Consider the following 25823-nt stretch of genomic DNA (forward strand, 5'->3'; position numbering starts at 1 on the left):
ACCAACTCTCTACCATGACTCCAGGAGAGATGCCTTAAAACTAAGCTCAGCTGTGGCTGAAGTTCACTCCAACATAGTCAAGTCCAAACCAGCATCTACTGTATGAAAGGGGTATTAAATATTCCTGGTGTCACAGCAGACCTAAATGCAGCCCAGAGAAAGAGAAGCACTGTCATTCGTTGTCTTTGATCTTTAGGACAATAAATCTTATTTTACATCTTGGTTTTAAAACTGCATACAGAGCATGAAGCAACAAGTGTAGGCAACTACAGGGCAGGCCAGACATGTCATCGCCAGGGAAGACAGCAATAAAAATATAGATAGTTCATACACTGTTAATCTCAAGTGGATGTAAATTCTCACATGGAAAAGCTCCTTACATTCTACTTTACATTTCAGACCTAATGTGACCTGGAAAATGAAAACCAGCAGTGGTATTACATAGTAAAAAGAGGAAAGAAAAAGGGGCATCCCTACACTATATTACACATATTATCCAATCCTATGCCACTTCACACTTCTCCAACTGGTACAGCCATTGAGTATTTTCAAGAACATGTAGAAATACCTACTAAAAGCATCACCAGACACTAAGAAAAAAGGGCAGATAGTGATACATCATAACCACAAATGAAAGTTGGGACCATTTGTGAAAACTAAGTTAGTAAACTGGCTAAAACAAGTTTTAAACAGTCCTATATTTCCCCTATATTTTCCCCCAAAACTCTACAGACAACCAGTATATCCAATGTCAAAACTTTCCCAAAGTTGACATCTTTTCCCCCTGCTTGCATACAGCATACAGGAGCTTTGGCTAGTTGCTTGTAGTGTACCAGTGTCCAGCTAAAATGTGTTGAAATGTGAACTGGGTATAATTTGCTTCTCACATTGAAAAGAGTTCACAGCTACATTTTTAAATGATTAGACATGTTAGAGTGTTTAAATCTTCTCTCGACAGGACATGAGAGCTGCTGGTGTGATTTAAGGCAGGCAGTGCACTGGTATGGCGGTTATGTCTTTCTCTGTAATCTACTTGTCAGTGCACACTGTCAGCGGCCCTCAGCAAGCTGCATACCTGTTAATTCAATCCCAACACCCGGGCCTGTACAAAGACATACTGCCTAGTGGTGTTACATCACAACAGTCTCGACGCTTCACCCTCTGTGGCCTCACTGCAATGCCAGTATGGCCATATTTCATGGGAACTGCTCCTGACCATGCTCGTGAAAATCCTAAACAAAAGTTTCTGATCAAATTTTGCATCTTGTGCATCAGCTATATGAAAATACCGATAGCAGGTGTAGCAGCTTAATAACTCCCCCTCCCTTTCCTCCCACAATGACACATTTTAAAACAGCTGAGTACACAAGCCTATCTCTGCAGCTTTGATGAGGCTCCCAATCACATATTTACGTTTGATAACCTTTTTCCCAGCTGGCTGCAGCAGGGAAACTCTCCACAGCCAATCACAGGAAATCCAATAGAAGCCCAATACAACAAGAAATAGGAAGCAATACGCCCTCTAAGTTGGTGTTTCATTCACTGCCACTAGACTGCAGCAACTGTGTTTACTCCTCATTTACATCCTGTTAGTGACAAACTGCCTGAGGGGGAACGTATTCATAAATTCTTTTCCACATGAAAGGCAAGGTGAGAAGAAATGCACCAGGAAGCATTAGCAAAAGATCATTCTTGACAGACAAAACTTGTTCATCTGAAAAGCTGTGTCTGCAGCAGCAGGACCTTAACCAAGATCTGCCAGCTGCCCTTTAGTCCAACTGATACAGTAAACCAGCAGGAATGCTCAGAGTTTAGCCACACAAGGAACCTTTAGACAGCTCCACATAGGAGTGAGAATAAATGTAGGATTTTGATGGGAGCACCTCTCTGCTTTTCCCAGGTTTGTCCTGTAACCACTGGGGCTAACAGTAAACCCCATAACACACAGTTCACAAGCTCCTCACTCTTTCCAATCAACAGAACTTAGTCTGTTTTGCTTGTGAATGTACTTTGGCTTGGTCTATTTTAAAACCCAGACCCTGGTTCAACCCCCTGACCCACCCCTCCCCAACATGTCATGATGAATGGGATGAATCGGGAAGCCTGGTTTACAGTATATCTGGAAACATGGAAAAATTTCAGTTGTGAAGACATAAATATAGAAGCTTTAAATTTGTTACATTTTAAGGTTTTCAAGCTAACAGAAGCTGTGAGTCTAAATATGCCGTCACAGTTAGTCACTACACAGTCCTAAGTCATCTGTGTGGTATCAATTGATTCTGTCAAAGTTTCAAACCAGTATAGTTTACTTCAGTGGATTATCATTGGACTACAGTCTATATGTTTTTGCTATTTTTTGCCTGATGGGACAATGTTGCTGTGCCTGCTCAACACAACTGCAGCAGTCTGGTATTCATGAAAATATTTCCAAGGTCAAGGTATCTCCAGGTTTGTTCAGCAAAGGAGAATAAATGACAAGTGTACTCAGGAAAAAGCATAGTCATAGAACAAACAGTGTTCCTGTATGTGGTTTCAGTAAATCTTCTGGGAGTGATATTAAAATGGACAGCCTTTTGTAAAAAAAAAAAAAACACCTACACGCAAAAGTTGTGTTTCTCCAGTCAGGTTACGTCTACATTATCTCATCAGAAAACCTCAGTAAGCTAATGAAATATGAGGCCATATAAGAGGCCAAGTTCTTCCATAGCACAGAACTGAGTCTAAACCCTTAACTTCTTACTGTATGCTGCCCCTCTCAGATCCCAAATGGACTGGGGAGGACTCTAAAGCCATGCATTAACACTGGGCTTCCCCATCCTCCTCTAACAAGTTCTGAAACACATCAATGAAAAAATATATGTAGTTTGCCTGCCTGTGTGAGCTTATTTATTATTTGTTGTCATTTTTTATCTAGTGTATAAACAGCTGACTTTGCCAAGGTTGTTGGTACAAACAGGTCCAGCGACAACAGACTTATGCTTGCCCACATTTTGCAGAACTTTTCAATCTGAAAATAATTTATCACATTTTTGCAGCACAGGAAGGACAAGCCTGGCTAAACTCAATTACCCACTTTTTTTTATTTCTCAAATCATATTTTTGTCTTTTTTTTTTTTTTTTTATTAACAGATACCTTCCATTTCTTGTTGATTCTGATTCACCACATTATGACTCAGAGCTGACAGTGTGGTGTATATACTCTACAGCTTGACTGACTTTCTCCACTGGCTGAGTCATGGTAAAGTTATTTACCAACACACTTAAACTGACTTATTTTGTGGTGTGTTTGAAAAAAACAAATTACAACATTACAACTAGACTTTGCTAGTACACACAGCATTCACCAAAACCAAATTACCTACACTTATTTGCACAACTTAAACAATAAAATTAAATGATTTTACCCACTAAACGAAATTCTATTTTCTCCATACATATATAGTACTATATTGTGAGATGCTTAATGTAAATTCAAATCTTCTCCTCCTATAACCTCATAACTACACCGTGACATACAAGATTTATTCTTGTCCATTTCCAATTCACTAATCTTTCTGAATATTTTCGCCATAAATGCACAAAAGTGATGTGTAAATTACTAAGAAAATACTGATGTCTCTATTTTCATATTAGGTGTATAATATAACGTATGCTGTAAGACAAGGTGTTTTCATCGTAACTTTATTCAACGTATGTGAAGAGTGCTGGAGCATGGCGCATGAAAAAAAACAATGTTTCCCCGTGTGTAGTAGTGAGGAGTAGCATTACTTACTCTCTGCGGTGGCGGGCCGGAGGCAGGACGACAGACCCAGCATCAGACCCCAAAACAAGGTCAAGCGGTTCCTTTCCGTTCGAGACCTCATTCCTGGATGAGTAAATCCTCCCAAACCATGTAAATAAATATGTTGACGGGAAAAAAACGTCGGCACAACGTGGTCAATATTCTTAAAACGCTTTTTAAATCTTCAGCCAGCACCTTTTAGCTGTTAGCCGGCTAAATGAGCTAATAGCTAACGTTACTACAAACAGGCTAGCAGGATAGCTCTCACGTTTGCTAATGGGAGTCCAGTCGTGCTCCAAAATCACCGATTTATTTCGCTGGCAAGAAAATGTGTATTCATAGTTCTTTTTATTACTGCCGAAAACAACACCGCATTGATGTGTATAATGAAACCAATGCGGCTAAACCAGCGGTGGGGATTCCTCTGCAATCCGCATCTTCACACTCCATATCTGGAGGAAAAAACGTTCAACGTCCCGCTGCTGGAGGATCCTCAGGAGGCAGAAAACGGGTCAGACCCCCTTAAAATCGGGATGGAAAGAGGCGGTCTGGGGAATATAATAACATATCAAATTGATACACTGCCGCCCTGTGTGAACGACGACGTTTGTTTCGAAATATCCAGGATAAAATCTGGTTTCAGACCGCAGCCTCCTTCTCCTCCTCCTCCTCCTCCTCCTCAGCCGCTCATCATGGACACACGCACCGCGTTGTTGTGGTAGCTATAATTCACCTTCAAATCAACGGAAAATTGAGTATTTGACCTTGTTGCTCTCAGTCAGTCAAGTCCTTTGGTTATCTAATGCCCTCCGTCGATAGATAGCTGAACAGGTCGCGTAGCTAGACAGATTAATGTACAGGTACATACACAGTCTCTTTCGGTCAGTCTGCAGTCTGCCGTGTTCGCTGTAAACACGGCGCCGTGCGCAGAGATCGTCTCTGTTTCTAAAGATGAATCACTCGAACTTCTGCCCCGCCTTCCAGTCTGTGAAAGTGGGCGTCGCTCCTACTGCAGTTTAGCCACCATTGTAGAGCAGTTACCATAGTTACCATTCTGGTACTCATCACAAGAAGTCCAGTTTTATCTGTGTATGTTTACAGTGTCTTGGTCCGAACAAACCGTAAATAATATTTGCATCAGGACTCCATATCTCATCACTCTATCATTATTATTTGCAACAGAGGACAATATTACTACGCCATATTTCCTCCAACACTCACAGTAGACACACCAGAAGCAATTATGAGGTGGACCGTCACTCATTAAATAGAAGCACATAAACAAACACTCTCCAAATTGACGAAATCATTCATTTGCCGCCCTGTTCATGGAAGTGCACATCATCCGATGGATCAGAAATGCAGTCAGAGTGAGACCTCGTGCTTACTTCTCCTCTCTGGTCACCGCCGTAGCGACTCCGTTTACGACGCGGTGTGATGGAAATCCGGGATACTGATCCAGGATCAGGGTTGTTTTGCTTTTCACAAATACTCAGCGGAGGGCTTCCTATGCTAAGATCGTGCCTGTCTGCACCACCTGTAATTAAACTCTTAATCAATCTATGCCAGCACAGAGGTATCTTTAGTTTATTGTGTTATAGGCTTGTCATTCATAGATGTACAAATACCACTCGCATCTCATATGTTAATGCCCATATTAATGAAACCAAATGTCTATGTTATGTCTGTCTTACTGTTAACTAGACATAAACAATATGTGACCATAGTTATAATATGATATGCGGCTGTTTAATTGTTCTTAATGTAGGTAGAATTCCTATTATATTTCAACTGACTTATAAAATCACATATAGACGCGTATGTATGGGAATTTTTCCATAATAAACATTTAACATTTTGGAAAATTAGCCCCTCAAATTCATCTCATCACGTAAAGACACCGAAATGCTGCCATCTTGAGGGGGGAGAAACCAACTGCAGTCTTCTAATCTGCAGTAAAATAAAAGTGTGGGGGGGTAGAATTTATACTGATTTGCTCAAGAAAGTATGAATATATAAATTTTATTCCTTCCATTTTGTTCCTTCCATAGTCATGGGTTAAAATTTTATTTTCTTGGCATATGCAGTCCTGCTGTATCCTTGTGAAGTGAATATATAGGGGCCATGCCTATCATATGTGGGGATTTAAAACAACTCATTAAAAGTCCGTGTGACTTTAACTTTGAAACACAGACAGGTACAGTTGCAATGATCTTTTGAGGTCTGAGGCCCAGGCTGAGGAAGGGGAGGGCCAGCAGCTTGTGATGCTGTGAGAGAAGCAGACAGTAAACAAAACCGTCCATAGAAGAGTCCCTGACAGTTTTGATTATCCCTGTAATTGCAGGCCGCTTTCATCACTTCACAGAGCAGAGCACAGAGGCATTATTTGAACGCCACACATTACCTCAGCTCTGGCAGACAGCACTCGGCATCCGTCACAATCCAACAATTAGCACTGAGAGAAAAAGAAATGCACATTAAAAATGAAGTGAATATCAGTGGCCACCCAAGAGTCCAAATACAGTGAGTCACCCTCTAACAAGTGCTCACTGTACCAACATGACCCCCCTGTGCCAGAGAATGTTGTGCCTGTCCACTTGCATTTGTTAAGTGCCTATTAAAGTCCCTATGAAGGCAGCCGGTGGGCCCACCTACCTCGACTGTCCCGGTGGAATCCATTCTCGCACTGCACTCATGTGGAAATAAGCCTGTTTACCACCAACGGGTCACACATGCTAATGAGCGTCTGTTTGTTTTCCACTGTGCTCATGCAGGAGGAAGGGAATTTAGGGGGGAAATAATAGATGATATGCAGACAACAGACCGGTGGCTTTGCAGCACTAATGATGACAACATACAACAGAGAATTAATGGATATGAAATCAGAACAGGAAATGTGCTCTGACATTTTGATGTTGCTGAAGCTGATCACACAGAAATACAGAATGTTGTCTGGCCTGATTTGAAAGTGGTGTAGTTGTGGGTCAAGGATCCCCAGACAGAGTGACATTAGACCCCAGACCCCCAATTGATTTGTCTGATGAACCTCCAGCATACAGTATATACTCCCAACATTCTACAAATTCATCATAAAAACATAGTAAATGTTAAATTTTCTCATAGGATAAATTATAATTAACTTTTATTTCTCCAGCTACAACCGTCACAACTCCACAAGGTGAAGAAAAGCCTTGAAAAGACAATGTGTGCAAGGAGACTGAAGTATCCCATAAAAAACTGCAACTTATTGTTTTGATAAGTGCTTTTGTCATGCTGTATAATATGGCAAGAAAAAGTAAGTGAACCCTTTGGAATTACCTGCATTTATATAAATTTGTTTTAAATATGGTCAGATCTTCATGTATGAACGAACACAATCTATTTTAAGGAATAAGACACAAATCATTGTGCTGTTTTTGTCCATATTGAAAACATCAATTCAAACATTCCCAGTGTAGGTAGGAAAAAGTGCGATCTCCTCGGCTAATGAGTCAGTAGTTTCGTGGAATCGAAAGGAAACAAGATTGGACAAGTGAGTTAGAGACACATTCATTTTGAGTTTGCTATTCACAAGAAGCATCTGCGGATGTGAGTCATGCCTTGCAAAAAAGAAATCTCAGCAAACTGATGATCAAGAATTGCTGATTTGCATAAAGCTGGAAAGAGTTACAAAGCCATATCAAAGAGTTGAACCCCCAAAAGAGTCCCTTCTGTCAGCCAGTCCTGAGACTTACTGATCAAATAACACCCAGTACTGTTCAACATCAGGCCAGCACGACTTTCCAACCACTAATCAGACTCAACCAAATTATTAAATTAACAAAAGATGGCTATATGGAAAATTGGACGAATCAAACCTAAGCTCAAAAAACAAAATTGCAACTCAATTGCTATCTGGCCCTAAACCATCAACCTGGCCCTAAACCATAAACTGGCGAAATATCTCATCACTTTCAGAGATACAAAGCAGAGACAGATCCTGACCAAATATAGACACAGTGACCAGTGACCACAGAGAAAGGAGGCCACAAGAAGTCCCAGCTACCAACAGAGGAAAGAACCTGAGGTCACTGCACACCAGGTGAGGTAGAGACAGAGATGCACTTCCTCTTAAAATGTAACAAATATAATATTATCAAAATGGAATACTTAGTTAAATTTGGTTAGTTATTACCAAACGACACAGAGCTTGATGACAACTAAAGATTCTATAGGAGAGGGACATGTGGCAAACTTAGCTGCACAAATTGAGGGACACATAATGTAAACATCATCACTGAATGTGACAAATAATCATCTTGACATAGACTATTTACACACACACACACACACACACACACACACACACACACACACACACACACACACACACTAAACTACTGGTGTTGTGGACTGATGAAACTGAGATTGAATTTTGTGTAGGAAGAACATGCAGTACTGTGTATGGTGTAAAAAGGACACTGCATACAAACATAAAAGACATCATCCCAATGGGTTGCATGCTTTGCTGCCCCAAGCAGGAGGCCACGATGCTTCCCTTAGTCTCGCCAGTTCTGCTGGCACTGGCTCTAGCTCCCTCATGAACCCCATGACCCTCATTATGTATGAAGGATTAATACACTCATATATATCATACCTTTATCAGTTAAATTATAAATAATATTTCAACCCAACCATTTCTGAGGTTTTAGTTTGTAATGTGGTTTGAGTGACAACATCATATTACAAAAAAAAAAAAAAACGTACAGTTTTTTCAAGGCAGCGTGAAGCAGCTGACAAAAGTACAAAAGGTCTGGTAATGCTGGTGCACTAGTCACATTATGTAATGTGACGTTGAAAAAGTCTCAGAACTTGTGACGATACATAGCAAACAGAAAAGAGAAACAGTGTAAACCCTCACTAGTGTTGACTGAGGATACTTCATGGGATACTACACAGAGCCTCAAAAACAATTTCAACAAAAACTGACTACTAGCTTGCAATATTACAGAGCTCCTGTATTATAGTTTAAGGTGTCTATAGACTCAAACGCGTCAGTGTCTTTTGATGTACAAATAGCAATTCTACTAATGCTAATGGGGAACAGAGAAACAATACAAAGTTCATATACTGTGTTCCATGACGCAATTTTGGGTGAATTTAAGCGAAAACATGTGCTGTATATTGAGTTCGGACGTGAATATGCATTAGCATGTATAAAATATGTATAAAATACACATTTCACCCCACATAGACTACAAGAGAGATATTTGAATAAAGAAAACAGGAGTCGAGTTATAATAACTTGTCCGGAACAAATGATTTGGTGTGTTTGTTTGAGGCCGACAACTGAATATGGAGACGCAACCGGATGTAACCAATTAAGTCATCCGGGCAGCTGAGAGGCCGTTTAGCACTCTAGCTAACGTCATTTAAATAGTCAAAATCTTAATATTTTATCAATAATTTCATATTGTGATTTTATAACGCCTAAGAATAACAATGATTAAAGCCATCTTGATATTTAACAACCATGGAAAACCGCGGCTGATCAGATTCTATCAATATTTTGTAAGTATCTTTGGGGTTGCTGTTCAAAACATTAGCATTTTTGTATTATGCAGCTATCTACACTCTGATCTGGCAAGCGGTTAGTAGTGGCTTACTTTTGTCAGCTTGTACTGACAAATATAACCAAAATCTTGATCGATGTGTGTCGTTGATCACCAAGATACAACTTCCTAAAAACGTCAGCTGATGCTAGCTAGCAGCGGTGAAGGGGAGCAAACTCAGACCTTAGCTAGACACCTTTTCAGCTTCAGTTCCCTCTTGTTCAAGCCAAAATATATGTTTATAACACATTTTAGTTACCTCCCTAAGCAGTATTAAACAGGTGTAATATATTCGTAGATATGTTTTCACGAAGGCAAATCGCGTACATTTTACGCTCCGTACAAATCTGCCTTTTTTGTAGTTAGCTTGTAATCACTGATTTTGGATCATTATCTTTTTAGCATGCAACTGTAAGGTAATACCATGTGCTTTAATAAAGAACAGTGTTTCGAGTGTGAACATCAGGACTCATTAACAATAACTCCTCTCTATAGACGTTTTGATACCATTTACTTCTTCCCCATACCAATGTAATTTGACTGTCAGTCATAAAAAAATAAACTTAAAATATATAACACTTCCTACACTAGTAGTCCTAACACTAGTACCACCTCTCCACATCAAAGCCTTGCCTACTGTACACGTTGCCTTTTTACTGGTGGGAATTTCCGGTGTAACATATTGCCAAATTGCTACAAATTGGTAATGGCTGTTCTACTTTGCTGCTCTGAAACAGTAGTTGCCAGTGGCTGCACAGTGCACATTCCTATGTAAGCTACTGTTGTAGAGCAGCAGAGACGATTTCCAGGAAAATTGCAGTTTTATCCAGATGTGAAACTATAAAATTTATTAATAAATTACATGGTATTCGATCGGTGAATACACTATGTACTCGCCAATACCCAATACATTATTTCAGGCTGTATCTGAGGTATTTCTGATACTAGTAACAGTTTCGGAACAACTCTACTCCTCTCCTCATGTATTCTGTCGTGCCACAGGGTCCTTGTGCAACTTGTACGGCCAACTAGATAGGCATGCCTGTAGGTGGATGTACTGACCAGCACTTTGTAGAATTTATGACATGTTTTCCTGCAGGCTGAGGACATGCAGCAGCAGATCATTCGGGAGACTTTCCATTTGGTGTCTAAGAGAGACGACAATGTCTGCAACTTCTTGGAGGGTGGAAGGCAAGTGGTATTGTTTACGGGGGGTTAATGTATGAAAATCACATTTTGACACGTGAAGAACAGAGCAGATATTTGTACCTATTGTATGTATAAAGACCCTCAGATACATTTTTTAGTGTTGAGCGATGCACTGCTGAAGAAAAGCTGACGCAACTGAGCTTGGCTTCTTTATGTTGTGATTTAAATATAAGATAATGTGCATTTGGAGACTTTTAAGTTTATATTGGCAGAGATTGAAAGGCAGACCTGTAATTAAATTATGATTTGTTCTGATGTTTTGGCAAAACTTTAAAGACTAACTACTGTAAACTCAGAGCCACTTTTTGGGTTTTCTCCACTGACTTTGATGTCACTACCGAAACTGACTTAACTTGGCAGCATAAATGAGCCAGGAATTGACTGCAGATGCAGTAGCCCATTTTTAACCATTAGATGGAGGCAAACGCACACAAGTTATCACATATTTCATTCCTCTGAGAAACTCTTTTACACATACCCAACTGTTAATTTTTTAATAGAATACATTTATTTGTTTGACTGAGAAGGGCTGTTATTTTTGAGGTCCCTATCAGATGCAGAATTTTCTTTGAACATAACATTTTCATGTTTTCAGTCTCATTGGTGGCTCCGATTACAAGCTGATCTACCGGCACTATGCAACCCTCTACTTTGTCTTCTGTGTGGACTCATCTGAGAGCGAGCTTGGCATCCTGGACCTGATCCAGGTCAGTTTCTAATTCATTTTATTGTTTTATAAACATAATTAATATGTAATTTTTGAAGTAAAATCACATCTCCCTTTTTCCACATCACCCTCTCTTTGCTCATAAAATAACCCAACATTAGAAAAGAAAGACACTGTCTTTCCCTTGAACTATTGAACAAGCAGCATGATGCTGTATTTGTATAATTTTGGGAAACAGAAATCATAGACCTGTTTACCTCCATACATGTAATGCTACTGTTCATCCCAGTCAAAATCTCTCTGCATAACACAGTTATGCAGGAACAGAATGTAAATAGAGAAACCCATCAGACACAGACTGTAACTCTAACAGCACTAAAGTTATCAAATGAAATTCTGACACATCATTTTATTTTTATCAGAGCAGAAATCTGGCTTCACAGCTTTATTGTCCCTGTGAGAACATTTAGATGTTGTAACTTTTGGCAGCACATAAATGACACGAGTCAACCACACAGGAAGTTAAACAAGATCAGTATTTGGCTCAGAAGTAAGTGAGTCAACCAGCTCACCCCCCTACTGAATATTGGCATCACAGTTAACAGCACAATAAAGATCATGATCAAATGATCAATAAAGATGAATTATAGCATGTGGAATGAAATACGCAAAAGAACCCTCTGAACGGTTAAGATTTGAATGTACTACTGGCAACAACTTTTCATATCTTTGTCTTTTTTAAATATCTCCTCCACCTTCTATTGATCAATGCACTCAGCTTACATTTTTTAATGAAGCACATTAACCTGTATTAAGCCCGAATGTTTGTATTGATCCACCTACAAGGCCTCAACCTTATTATTGGCATCAGTCCAGGCATTAAATCTAAAATCACCCACCACTGACTTCCTGTGTTAATACAACGTAATACAAATCCCTGAGGAGATCCAACGCTTGTTGTGCCTTCAAATGTAATAACCATCTCAAACAATCTCCCAGGTTCACTCCTCTCTACATGTGGGTGTTTGTTTTATAAATGAGATGTTCGACTGAGCAAATCCTCTTTGTTTGTAGGTGTTTGTGGAAACGCTGGATAAATGCTTTGAAAATGTCTGTGAGCTGGACCTCATATTCCACATGGACAAGGTGAGTGGGGCCTTTTCTGTTGGCTTTTTGCTGTTGTGTACGTTGTACCCACGAATCACTCCGGGCTCGGGATGAACATGTTTAAAGAAAGAGGGTGGTTTTATTCTGAAGGAGTAAAAGAAACAAACAATAAATTGGTTGGTCTTCAGAGGCTTTACCGATTTTCAGGGTATAACTTCCAACTCATCTGACTCAGAACAAATGTATCAAAAATAAAAAAAACTCTAAATAACTCAATTTAAAATGATTAAACTATAAGAATAAAAAAAAAAATCACAAAATTAGTTTACTTAACAAAGTATGAGGAATTATTGCCTAATCTAATATATCCAAAAGTATCAAAACTCATTCTCTGTTGTACAATTCATATAACTATAATATTTTTATGGAAAACAATAAATTAACCCAAAGATTCCAATTTGAGTATTACAAATTAAAATAATTCTTTAGTCTAGTCTAGTGATAACTGCCAACAATAGTCCTTAAACTCACAATTCAGCATATTCATGCTCAACCAACCAAAAATCAACCAGCACCTCGAACCATCACAGTCCCCACACTCCTGGTTAACGTGTTGTCACCGGTTAGATCACACAGATTAGTAAAATAACACCTGAAATCATTAAGGGAGCTTGGCGTTAGTGATGGTTCCAAAAATATGCCGTTACTTAATGTCCTCAAACAATATACAGTAACAAAGCACAATACAACATAAACAAATCAACTATAAAGGGTACACTATTAATAAAGTATGAAGGTACTTAGGCGACATCTACCCACTTGAAGGAATAAAAGAACCAAACAATGATTTTCAGGATGTAATTGCCAACTGAAGGACACAGAGTTAACCCATGGCTTATATAGACACAGTCGCTCTTGTGTGTGTTAATTAAATTTAAAAAAAGGCATTAAGCAGAATGGGGATATCTGTAAAGATACAAAATAAAGTGCAAGTTATTTATGAATTAATACAGCTGCGTGAGTGGGTGAATACACATAAATACCCTATATGCCACATGTAGAGCTACACTGATAAGCTGATTAATGGCCTAATGAACTATGGCCTCTTCCCAGTGTCAGGACAACCTCCACCGTTGTTTGTAATCTGTAGGACAACAACTCCAAAATATTTGCATGTGATGTTTATTTTCTGTCAATGCAAACTCAACAACGCTAGCTGTTGCTTCACAATAAAAACTCAAAAGTTTTTTTTTTTTTTTTTTTTGTGCAGCAGCTGCAGGACGTGATGATGTAACTGTGGTTAACTGAGACTAGGAGTCCGTCTGGTTCTGCATTTGAAAATTTTCTTCAACACTGTATTTAAAAAAAAAAAAGAAAAAAAAAAGAGTTTTATACAAGTAAACTAGTTTGGTGAAGACCCATTAAAAGCACAGGATCTCATTCTCTTCCTCATATGAGTGAATGGTCCACCTCCTGGTGTTGGCCAAATTCACACTTAGCAAAGTGTTCTCCCCTTCAGCGTGCACCTTGAGGTAATCAGTGTCTGAAAACAACTATATGTTGACTCAATTATGTGTATTATATGTGTGCTAACTCCAAAACAGCAGACTATTGTAAATGGTTTTGCTTTTTTATTTTCAATAAAAGGTTCAGATGAGAGGAAATATTAATGAAGGAGCTATAGAGAGACATGACTCATGATGTCTCATCTGTGCAGCCAGCTGTTTTTCAGGAATAGCTGCATTACTCTAAGTGGTCCAGTTCTTTTTGGTGTGTGGGCAGAGGATTTTTACAGCCACTGTCTGTCAAACCGGGCTCCTGACATCATAATGTAGATCTTGCACCTCTGAAATGTTCACCTCAGAAGTGAAACTGTCTGTGCCTGCGGGCTGCATTTTATTTTCACGTCGGAAGATTTGCAAGGAATGATGAAAAGAAAAAAATCAGTGTTCAAGGTTTCCTCTTCTCTTCAGATGCTGGATTAAAAAAAAATGCATTTAAGTCATACACAAGCTCCTTTTAAGAATGAAGCTCTGCATTGTCCAGGCTACAACAAGGCCTCCTTTTTGTCCCTGGAACTGAGCTAGAAGTGTTGCTGAAGACTAATGGGACACATCTTTGGCCATCTTGATTGAATTTTCCCAGCAGGAAATTGATGTCATGTGGTGCATTGGGGTTTGGCCTGAGGAATGTTCCCAGGATGAAACGTGGAAATATTTCTGCTCGAATGAAAACCCTTTACTCTCAGAGAGCTTTGGTAGCTGGACAACACAGACCTGCATGGCATTGTGAAATTATAATTTAAACACATTTGCAGGGTTTTAAAACAGACTTAATATCATTAGCCTGTCATGCACAAATGCAGATTCACAAATCACAGATTTAGGCTGCTTGACCAGTTTTCATCTCTTTGTCTCATGTCAATTTTACTCATGTTTACTTTGTCTCCTTTTTCTGCAGGCAGAGAATTTAGAAATGTAGCTTTATGGAATGCTGTAACTTACCGATTTCAAAGCTGTTGCAGGCATTTCTTTGCATGTGTATCATCCTTAAATGGATATTTCACGTGGGGTTGTGCGAGGCACTCATACATAGTCAGTGTATTACCTGCAGTAGATTCGGATCAGTGCGGTGGAATCTTTTCCTCCCACAGGAATTCACAAATCTAAACTCAAGAGTGAAATTGAGCCATGAGTGACATCTACTTTCCGGAGAGAACCAGACTCTTTTCTACCTCTGTATTCTCTTTGATATAAAGAAACGCAGAAGAGTTGAATTGTTAAACAAGACATGGTAGTAAACCACAGCTTCAAATAGTTAAATCTGGCTGCCATTTGGAGCAGTCAGTGTGTGATGTTGAGTAATTACTATTTTATATTACTGAATTTTCTGCATGACATAATTGGCAATTTTCTGTTGCATTTGGCAGCACTGTCCTAATGTCACAACAAGCGTTCAAGGAGACCTGTTTTAATGGCTGTAATTCAACAGGTGCACAAGCCATTGCTGTGTATTAACCTTTTTGTTGTATGTGTCTGCAGGTTCATTACATCTTGCAGGAGGTGGTGATGGGAGGCATGGTGCTGGAGACCAACATGAATGAGATCGTAGCTCAGGTGGAGGTGCAGAACCGCATGGAGAAGTCCGAGGTCAGCCAGTTAGCCACATTTAGGGAACAACAAACAACAAAATCATGTGTTTTTGCATTTCTTTTTGCCCATTAATTGTATGTTGTGCAATCGTCTCTCTAGTACTGACTATGTTCCAAAGAACAGGTTTTTAGTGAGAGGAATATGTGTTTTTTGTTTTAACTCAATCAACTTGCAGACTTGCTGTTGTTATGTTGGTTTTGTGACAAGACATCTGAATCATCGCCCACATCTCTGATTTGTTCAGCAATTCAAACAGCTCTGGTGTTGTGCCCATTGACACCTGTTTCCTGTGAATCAAGAAACATCTGACCAACCAGAGCTCATTAGGCACAGCAGCTAAGAACAGCAGTGTCATCTTCCTACATAGCAAGCTACCTGGCAACATTCATGAAAAGAGCAAGAGAAAGATTCATTAATTAATGGGAATTATGCAGCTGTAAGTTAACTTCTGGAAATACATAGCACTCCACTGATTTATTTATTTATTTTTTTAAAAGCATCAAAATCGATGCAGCGGAACCAGACATATCATCCTTGGTGGAGTGCATACCACATGGGCTTAGTCCTACCCACAACAGACATGGATTTGAGTCCGATCTGTGGCCCTTTGCTGCATGTCATCTCCTCTCTCTACCTGACTTTCCTGTCTCTCTCTCACTGTGCTATAACAAAAAAGGTAAAAATGCCCTAGAAAAAATAACTTAAAAAAAAGACAACTTTAAAACTCACTTTACAAAAGTCTAAAAACATCAAGGAAGCAGTTTTACAGAGGGTCATGTGTTGGTCTATTTCTTGGCCGGGCACATGACTTCCTGGAATGTTTCCTCATGCTCCCATGACTGGCAGGCAGAAAAATGCTTTCTAAGAAAACAATCTAATATTATGCTTTAAAAATGGTTGATTTCAGAGTATGCACAATTTGCAGTAAATGGACTGATACTGAAAAATACTGTTTCTACTTTCCTGTATCTGCTTTCATGATTTTACTGCAGTGTGAAAGATGCTATAATCACACAATCACATAAGAATTGCACTCCGAGTGGCTTTTAAAGTTTTTTTTTTCTGTGTTGTTTCGTTTTGTACAGGGAGGTCTATCAGCGGCCCCTGCTCGCGCCGTCTCTGCTGTGAAGAACATGAACCTGCCCGAGATTCCCCGCAACATCAACATCGGAGACATCAATATCAAAGTGCCAAGCCTCTCCCCGTTCTGAGAAGCATCCCAGCTGAGCTCTGCAGGGCTGAAGTGCTACTGGTGTCTCCACTTCTCTGCTGTCGCCCTCCACCTAGCTCTATAGTTGAGACAGAGAAAACTGATTTCATATATGTACTATAGAACCACAGCAGCTTACTCTCCCCCTCATTCCAGTGTTTTCTCATGTACGGGAGATAAGCTGTGGTTTATTTTTGAGTTCTGCTGTATGCAAGTTACAGATTACTCCAGTTGAAGGATTTGCACAATAATGTAAAGTTTGATTCTGTAAAGCATCCAGAGTAATATTAATATCTATAAATGTCCTGCTGTTCTGTCTGTGTTTTGTAGTTCTGTAGTTGATTTCCTGCTCTTTCCAGATGAAAGTGACTGTGTTGACTTAGTGCGTATTTTCCTGCACGGCTCTTCTAAATCTCTGACATTCATCACCGGTTGCTCTGCCTGAGTTTTGAAAGTGTTCCCTCCTGTCTGATGTGAGTTTTTGGACTGAGTACAGGTCACTGTAATATAATCCTTTGGATATCATTACTTACACACATCTTTATCTCCTGTTCCAAGTCTGTGCTCATACAGGCCGGATGGGATTAGATTCCTCCAGTTGGTTCTTGTCACAATTTATTTTCCCCTTCTCTGTAATGTATTGTGTCTGTGACAACTGTGTGATTTGAGAATAATATTGTTCTCCTGGGTGCAGATTGTGCTCAGTATGGAAAATGTAATTCTAGTTTTAATGTGTTGCCATAGGATCTGCCCAACCTATGTTCATAGAAGCAACAGACTAATGTTGACCTTTTTTTTTTTCTATAAAGTGTGTTTGTGTCTTATTGGCTGTATTTGGCGGCCTGATAGACTCAGAGCCAGACGGGCATCTAAGCCATACTCTTCTGGTAGAGTTTAACCATATAGTCCTGTCAAGCGTCTCAAGGAAAAAAATATGTCTCGGTGTCAAAGACATTCCTTGCCAACAAATTAAATAAATGAAAATACAAATCACTGTGGCTGGTGAGTCCTTGTGCACTACCTCATTCACAACAAACTTTTTCTTACGTCTCAGGAAAGTAGGCTGAGTCACCGTGACTGTTGCCAGCATCATGTGAAACTTTCATCTAAACAGAACACTCTGTACCTCTGACGATCCTATGCAGTTCTTTCTGCTCAACCACAAAGAGTTTGCAGTCTAGTTGATATAGCCACATTCCTTCAGCTGCTTCCCCTTCCCACTAATTTTGGGGTATTTTTGGGGGGAAATTGACAGAGTTGTCCCCCCGCCTACCCCCACCACATCCCCAGAAATGCCTGTGGGAGCTCTCACCACCTCCCACCTGACTGAAGCAGACTGTGAGTGTTTCACGTTAGCCAGGATCACTTCAGCTCAACTTGTGCGTCCCATGCAGACAGCTACACAGGGTTTGGTATGTGCTGTTTTTTTTCCTGTTTGACATATTAATGTATCCAACATGCTGCATGCCAGGTCACCCTTTTTGTTGCAAGTTGTGTTTTTCTCTCGTAGTGGAAATACAGGTTCTGCGTTTGTCCATGCATAAGCTTTAAAGTTTTTGGCATCTGTTGCAATGTTGTGCTGCTTCTTTTACACTGAAGAAGGCTTCTCAGAATTGGTCTGCAACAATAGGGTTTATACTTGACTGTGCACGAATGTTGCACGAATGCAGAATAGAGTATAACTACTGTGAAATGCAGTTTCGAGATGCTGTTTATGAAATTCAAAAATCATGAAGATCACTGACCTTTAAAGTTAACATAAAGCAGCCAGCTGTTGCCCCTCCCTCTTCATCTACTTTCAATTCCACTGGTTTAATTTACAATGATACCCTACATATAACAAGGCTAGTAACTGCAAACAGTAAATAGTCCTTGCACAATGCAGTTATGAAATGCTTGTTGTTTTAATCAGGAATTTTTTTATGTACTGAAGGTCCAGTTTGAATTATTGGCTCTGGTTTGGATTTATTGATTGTCTTTCAACATCCAGTGTGGGTTGAACAAGAAGTAAATTGTGAAGCTGCTACAGCTGGCTGAAACTTATCTGTACAATGTGGGGCTGAGACCACACAGCTGATAGGTTACAGGTTCATGTGCAGGTCGAAGGATAATGCAAACGTGTGTGTGTGCGTGCTTCTGTTACCTTTACCTTACCTTCACATTCTTTAGATAAGATTAACTTAATTGATCCTGTTCAGGAAATGTGGTTGAAATATGAAAGGACAAAGTGTGTGAGAAGAGAGAAATGATACAATGAAACAATGTGTGTGAATATGTCATGGTGCTGATGCATTTCTCAAAATGTCCAGTTTTAGTTCTTGTCAGATGTCACCACCAGTCCAAAAGCAGAATACTTCTGCTTCTACTAACTAGGCCTCTTTTGATTTATTTCAATAATTTCTGGTAATTACCAGTAATGCACATTACTTGAAAAGAACTGGAAGGGAGAGTGTGTTGAAATCACATTATGAAACAGGGGTGTTCACAGGTTCCATTGTTGTAATTTTTCACTCCGTGGAAAGATGTAACTTGGAGTCCACAAGATAAACATTCCCTCTCTCTCTGCTGACACCGATTGGGAAAGTCCTAGTTTGGCTTATATTGCTTATTAACTTGGCCGAAATAGACATTTGAAACATTATTTCTTATTAACCCCTACATATCTATTTCACAAGCTGATTGTGCTTCACTCTAGTCTGTTTATATTAAGATTTAATTTTGTATATAACAAATATACAAATATACATACTGTATATAAGATCAGTACATCATCAGTCACACGTCATGACAAACCTTTATTAGTTATTTTAAATTAAAAGACAGACATTTTTTGACATTTTTATCAGATTTTAACAGACAGATGGTGTATGTATTATATTTCTGTCAGGGTGCATCAAGTTAGTCTGTTTTAGTTAGGTTTTGTGTCACTTCCTGTTTTATTCTGACAGTCTCTGTCTTGTCTGGTGTCATTCCCCATGTCCTGTCAAGTTTCCCACCTGTGTTATTGCTGTTCCCTGCCCTAATGTCTTGCGCCTGTCTCATTGTCGCTCCCTCTCCTAGTGTATATAAGGTGTGTTTCCCTTCCCTTCTGTGCTAGATCGTCTTTACTCCCTTGTGAGCATTCCAGCATTTTCTCGTGTGGCCCCTCACATTTGTGTGATTTTGCCTGTTTTTGTCCAGTGAGTTTTGCCCATTTTGCCTGACAATTTTGATTCTTTTGCCTGACTCTGATTGACCACCCATGTACTGAACTATTTTTGTATTAAAGACTTTGAACCATTTCTCGTGTCTGGTTCTGTATTGGGAGCCATTTAGTCCGTGAGCCTGACAGTACGATCTGGCCATGACATGGACTCCACAGACCCAGATCCTGTTCGTGTAGTGCTCCAGGCGCAGGGACAGAGAATCCACTACCAGGAGGAAGAGATCGGTTTACTCCGAAGAAGAAATGAAGGAAGCATCAAAGCGGCATGAGACAGCGTGTTCAGAACTTGCTGCTCAAATGAACTTCCTCATTGATCGTATTCAAAGTATGGCTGTCTTGTCTGCTGCCACTGAGGGTGCTGCAGCTCCGTCAGTTACTCTGGACGCGGCTCTGTCAACTTCCGTTATGACAATGTCACACATCCGGTTAGCCAGCTCTGAAAGATTCTCAGGTGAGTCAGGTGATTGCTGACCGTTCTTGTCACAATGTGAACTACATTTCAAGTTTCAAGTGTCGTCATTCCCCTCTGATCGAGCTAAGATAGCTTACATCATTTCCTATCTGTCTGGTCGCGCCAAGGCTTGGGCTACAGCTGAGTGGGATCGGACATCGGCCATATGTAATTCCCTGCCCCTGTTTGTGAAGACTTTCACACAGATTTTTCAAACTGACACCTGGTCGTGAAGCAAGTTTTGCACACTAGTGGCACATAGTGGGTGGAATCAGCTTTCTGAGACTTTGAAAGATCAATTATTTACACTGGACCTTCCCCCTGAGTTGGATACCCTGATTGCATTAGCTTCAAAGATTGATAAGAGACTGAGACTGAGTCTCACTCTCGCAGTCACCCAGCCCTAGTGGACTCCAGTGCTGATGCTGATTTCATGGACTATGCTCTAGCAACTGAATTGAAGCTTCCTAACTTGCCCCTCACTCAGCCATTGACTCCCACTGCAAGTGACAGGCGCCTCCTATGTAAGGTAACCCATCACACCACCCCAGTTACCTTAACCTTCCCAGATTCTCACATGGAACAGATCAGTTCACCATGCTACTCAACATCCGCTCAGCCTGGGGTATCCATGGCTCATCAAACACAATCTTCACATTGACTGGTTTACAGGCAAGATTTTGTCCTGGGGAGTGGACTGTCAGCACAAGTTCCTCAAGAAACCTTTAGAGCCTGCCTCACCAGGATCCCCTAGTGCCATGAGCACTACTAAGGACTCCCAGTATTCTGACCTTTCGTCTGTTCTGGGGTTCTGTCTAGAGTCTAATGAGGTCTTCAACAAGGCTTAGGCAATCTCTCTCCCTCCTCATTGCCCTTATGACTGTGCCACTGACCTGGGGATGAGGATGGACCCAGAAAAAGGTCCAGGCAGCAAAGGACTGGCCCACTCCCTCCCCTTGGAATGATGTACAACTATTCTTGGGTTATGCTAACATTTACCAAAAGTTTATTATGAATTTCAGCACTATAGCTGCTCCTTTGCATGCCCTAAGCTCTTCTAAGTAGCAGTTCTCCTTGGCCTCCCATGCCAATGCCGTGTTCCAGCGGTTGAAAGACTGTATTACCTCTGCTCCAGTGTTATCACTACCAAACACCTCTCGCCAGTTTGTGGTTGAAGTGGACATCTCTGCTCTGGGGATTCGAGGTTGTGTCTCAGAGGACAGTGAAAGACAATAAATTGCATCCTTCTGCCTTCTTATCTAAGAAGTTGTCTCCAACAGAGCAAATCTATGATGTGGGGGACCGGGAGCTGCTAGCCATTAAGGTGGCATTGGAGGAGTGGAGACACTGGTTGGAGGGAGCAGAACAACCTTTCCTGGTCTGGACGAATCATAAGAACTTTGAGTATCTCAAGACCACCAAATTTTTGAATCCTTGGCAGGCCAGGTGGGCTGTTTGTCTTATTGTCCTGGCTCCAAGAATCTAAAACCAGACACCCTTTTGAGACTGTTTTCTGCAGATACAGAAACTAAATCTAGTTCGCCCTTCCTGTCCAGCCCCTGTCTCTGGGAAGCCATCACGTGAGATGTGGAGAGCAAAGAGAGAGAGGCAATTCAAGTACCACAGGGAGTACCACATCACAGACTGTTTGTGCCCCCTGAGCTCAGCGGACAAGCAATAACCTGGGCTCATGCTTTTCTCGTCTCTCGTCACCCCGGAATTTGCAGAACCCTTTTTAGGATTAAGGAGAGGTTTTGGTGGTCTTCGACAAGGAAGGATGTCACCGAGTACATTGCTGCCTGCACGGCTTGCTCCCAGAACAAGACCTTCTGTGCTCCTAGTTCCAGTCTCCCGCTCCTCTTGTGCCTCTGTACCCCTGGTCCGACATCTCACTAGACTTTGTCACTGGACTGCCTTTGTCTGAAGGTAACACCACTGTTCTTACAGTGGTAGACAGATTTTCTAAAATGGTACGATTTATTCCATTGTCTAAGCTTCCCTTCGTCAAAGAAATGGCAGAGGTTCTGTTGACTCACTCAAAGATGTCGAGTTCACGACTTTCCTAGGAATGTGTTGTCCGGGCCACAGTTCATGGTGAAATTCTGGAAAGCTTTCTCTCAGCTTCTGGGAGCCATTCTAACATCGGGCCATCACCCTCAAACTAATGGACATTTGAAGTGTTTAAACCAGGACCTCAAGACTGGACTGCGCTGTCTGACCTCCCAAAACCCCTCTTCATGGAGTAAGATGCTAAGTTGAGAGTATGCACACAGTACCTTACCGAGTATTTCTACTGGCATGTCACCCTTCCAGTGTGTCTTCAGATATCAGCCACCTCTATTTCCGGCCTTGGAGCTGTGTCTCATTCTCTCCCTTTACAAGTATATATAAGGTGTGTTTTCCTTCCCTTCTGTGCCAGATCGTCTCTACCCTGTGTGAGCGCTTCAGCATTCTCTTGTGTAGTCCCTCGTTTGTATGATTTTGCCTCTTTTTGACCAGTGAGTTTTGTCTGACGATTTTGATACTTTTGCGTGTATCATGATTCTGATTGACCACCCGTGTACTGAACTATTTTTGTATTAAAGACTTTGAACCTTTTCTCATGTCCGGGTCTGTATTGGGAGCCATTCGGTCTGAGCCTGACAACTGCTCTACAGAGGCAATATGCAGATAAGACTTTTATATATTTGAACAAAATTTTGTCAAGAACTTACACAGATATACACATCTGTTTTACAGTATAAAAAAGTGTAAAGCCACAGAAATGTAATTTCTTTGCAAACTAATTTTAAATTTGAAGTAACTACACCTGCTAAAAAACAGAACTAAAATTGAAGCCAAAATGCAGTAATTGCACTCTGGCTTGGAAATCTGTGGACTATAACACTCCAGTGCACTTTACTGAACTCTCTGACAGACATGAAATTAAACTAGACAACTAAATTAAGAGGGCTGAATCGAGGAAATGCTAGCTTGTGACTTGTGTGAGATGGTGGAGGTTAGCATTTGCTAAAAGTAAAGCTAAAGTTACATGATGAAAAAACTAAATGAGGCGGCTCCATATGGAGAAAAACAATACAAGATACCAGCTAAAGCTAACTCAGTAGCTGCTATCTTAGCTTTTGTCCCACTGAATTTCATGTTATTTGGTGTGGTTAAGATAAATAACATACTTAAAATATTTTATTGTCAATTGGTTATATTAGAAATTGTACTTGAACAGAAAAAAACATTAAGAAACTTCAAATTACTTCTAGCTATTGACAGTAGATCAAAATAAACAATTCTTAAACAATCTACTTAAAATGGACAAAAAAGCTGAAAGAAATTATTTTATTTGTAAGTAGTGCATTTTGTGAGGATTATTCAAAGGCATCTACAATTTTTATATATGTGGTTTCTATGGCCTATGGCTTTGTTGGGTAAAATAATCAGCCTGAAAAACATGAAATTACATAATTACAACTTTTCTACTGGACAGTTTGCTGTCCAGTCTGAAAACAGAAGCACAGATGGCTGACAGCAGATTTTATATTATGGAGAAATCCTAGAGTGGCCATGTCTGTGTGGTCTTGGTCTGCAAAGTTTAATCAAATGCAGATTCATCATTTCCAGATGTTCTGTACCTTAGGGTGTTGAGTTCACATGGCAATGACTGTGGAAGATCATTTTTTGTGTGTGTGCCTGAAGGACTTATTGATCTTTTCAGCCTGGGTGTCTTTCTTCAAATGAATAAATCAATAAAATGGTAGATAAACCTGATAAAGTATGCCTTATCACTGCGGCACCTTGTTTGGTCTATTAAACAAGTTGATTTTGTTGTTTGATGGTCTCATTTATTACTACCTGACCTAAGTAACAGGCTTAAATACCAACTCTGGTTATAGTAGGAATTCAAATTTCCTTTTTTTGCATTAAAATGTGTACTTTTACCACAAGGAGAATTATGTGTATGCAAGGGAAGTGTATAAAACAAAAGATTGTAGTAGACTAGGTGTAGCTGATGTAGTAGAAGTTAATAACAGAAGTTAGCTAAGGTAAACTTTTTTCCAAATTTAAGTTCCTATGAAGGAAACCTTATCTTTAGCAGTGGCCTACTATAAAAGTGTTGTTGTTGCACCATGTGTTGTAGATAAATCATCAACTTAATAATTCTTTGTGGGTGTGTGGAGGAAAGATAAACTTGTATGTGCTGTTCACTAAGGCAAAGGCATAGGTCTACTTTATAAAGGATTTGTAAGTTGTAGCTAAAGGCTTTAATAATTTATCAATAATTTGTCATTTATTGCAGAAATTGCATTTAGTCATGCTTCATTGATGAATTGGGCATTAATAGAGTAAAGCTTAACTGACAGATAAAAATAAATAAAATCAATTTAGTTGCCGTGTATCATCCTCCAGTTCATGCTGTTGTTCTAGGTAGCTCCTCATGTCATCATAAAGACTCATTACCTTCTGACCAGAATCTATTTATTAGCAACTTATCAGCATTTACAACTCCAGTCTTAATGGTTCATTAGAAATTCAAAAAGTTAGAACACTGCATTAATCACTTATCAACATTTATCATTGCAGAAATAATAGTTTATTAGATAGGAAGACATTACTAAACGGTCACATCAGGGCTGAAATTGTAAATGCTACTAAATCATTAATAGGAACGTGAGTTGGGGACATTCAATCTAACTCACAATCTTCATCAGTAGATAAAGTCTGCTTACTTATCATGGAGATGTCTCAGCTGTCATTACATGAAGAGTATGTAACTTCATTCAAAGTCCAAAGTCAAGAGTTTTTCCTCTACAGAATCAATATAAGTTTCAACTTACGGTATAAACCCCTATTTAAAGAACACCCTATTAATAAGTGGTGTTAAAAACTCAAAAGATACTGTTGTTAATATACAGTATAAACAATATTTTCTGTACACTAAGAGAATATTCTTATAAAACAATTTTTATAAAGGATTTCATAAAAGTTATTACTGATATGAATGTTTTTTATAAACCACTAACCAAGACAAACAGGGCGTGCTTAAGAACAGCTGACTACCGAATCTGCTGACATAACTGTGGTCACTGACCACTCTGGGTGTTGTCTCATATAATCCCACATGTACCGTAAAATGATTAGATGCTGATTTTTTAGAGGAAACATCTGTACATGTCATCAGATAGGAAGGAAAGGAAGGATGTTCCAGTAAAAAATAAACTGGCACAGTCAGGATTTTGTATGACAAATAATGTAAGTAGCTTGGCATGGAATGTCATGAGTTATCTTCTCTCATGTATGTGAGTTTTCAGAGTACCATGATACGAAGGCTGATCCCTGTGCAGTTACTGATAATGTGAAGTAATTCTGATACAGAGCAGGAGAAAAAAGTTTTAGCTGAGTTGGGAAGCTTTGTTGGTTAAAACCTTTGACTTATTTGTAAGTTTGAGCTAATTTCA

General features: G+C 39.8%; 2 protein-coding genes across 2 annotated transcripts in view; one reads left to right on the forward strand and one right to left on the reverse strand.

The window, feature by feature from the left end:
- Positions 1-3863, reverse strand: part of LOC111217738 (insulin-like growth factor 1 receptor) — a 45310-nt gene extending 41447 nt beyond the window's left edge. Inside the window, exon 1 of the mRNA XM_022739725.1 lies at positions 3773-3863. Coding sequence (XP_022595446.1) covers positions 3773-3863 — 91 coding nt within the window. The remainder of the gene's footprint in view (positions 1-3772) is intronic.
- Positions 3864-9262: 5399 nt separating this feature from the next.
- Positions 9263-17710, forward strand: ap3s2 (adaptor related protein complex 3 sigma 2 subunit). Its single transcript, XM_022739547.1, has 6 exons — positions 9263-9331; positions 10472-10563; positions 11177-11288; positions 12323-12394; positions 15397-15504; positions 16593-17710. The coding sequence occupies exons 1-6, from the start codon at positions 9263-9265 to the stop codon at positions 16716-16718; spliced, it is 579 nt and encodes a 192-aa protein (XP_022595268.1). The 3' UTR covers positions 16719-17710.
- The last annotated feature ends 8113 nt before the right edge of the window (positions 17711-25823 follow it).

This window comes from Seriola dumerili, unplaced genomic scaffold, assembly GCF_002260705.1.
Source record: "Seriola dumerili isolate Sdu_G_001 unplaced genomic scaffold, Sdu_1.0 BDQW01000003.1, whole genome shotgun sequence".
NCBI lineage: Eukaryota > Metazoa > Chordata > Actinopteri > Carangiformes > Carangidae > Seriola > Seriola dumerili.

Excerpts from the sequence above, each read along its gene's own strand:
- ap3s2 (XM_022739547.1), top strand. The coding sequence starts at position 9,263 with ATGATTAAAGCCATCTTGATATTTAACAACCATGGAAAACCGCGGCTG. Across the intron at positions 10,564-11,176 it reads AACTTCTTGGAGGGTGGAAG|TCTCATTGGTGGCTCCGATT; the intron begins GCAAGTGGTATT and ends TCATGTTTTCAG. Across the intron at positions 11,289-12,322 it reads GCATCCTGGACCTGATCCAG|GTGTTTGTGGAAACGCTGGA; the intron begins GTCAGTTTCTAA and ends CTTTGTTTGTAG.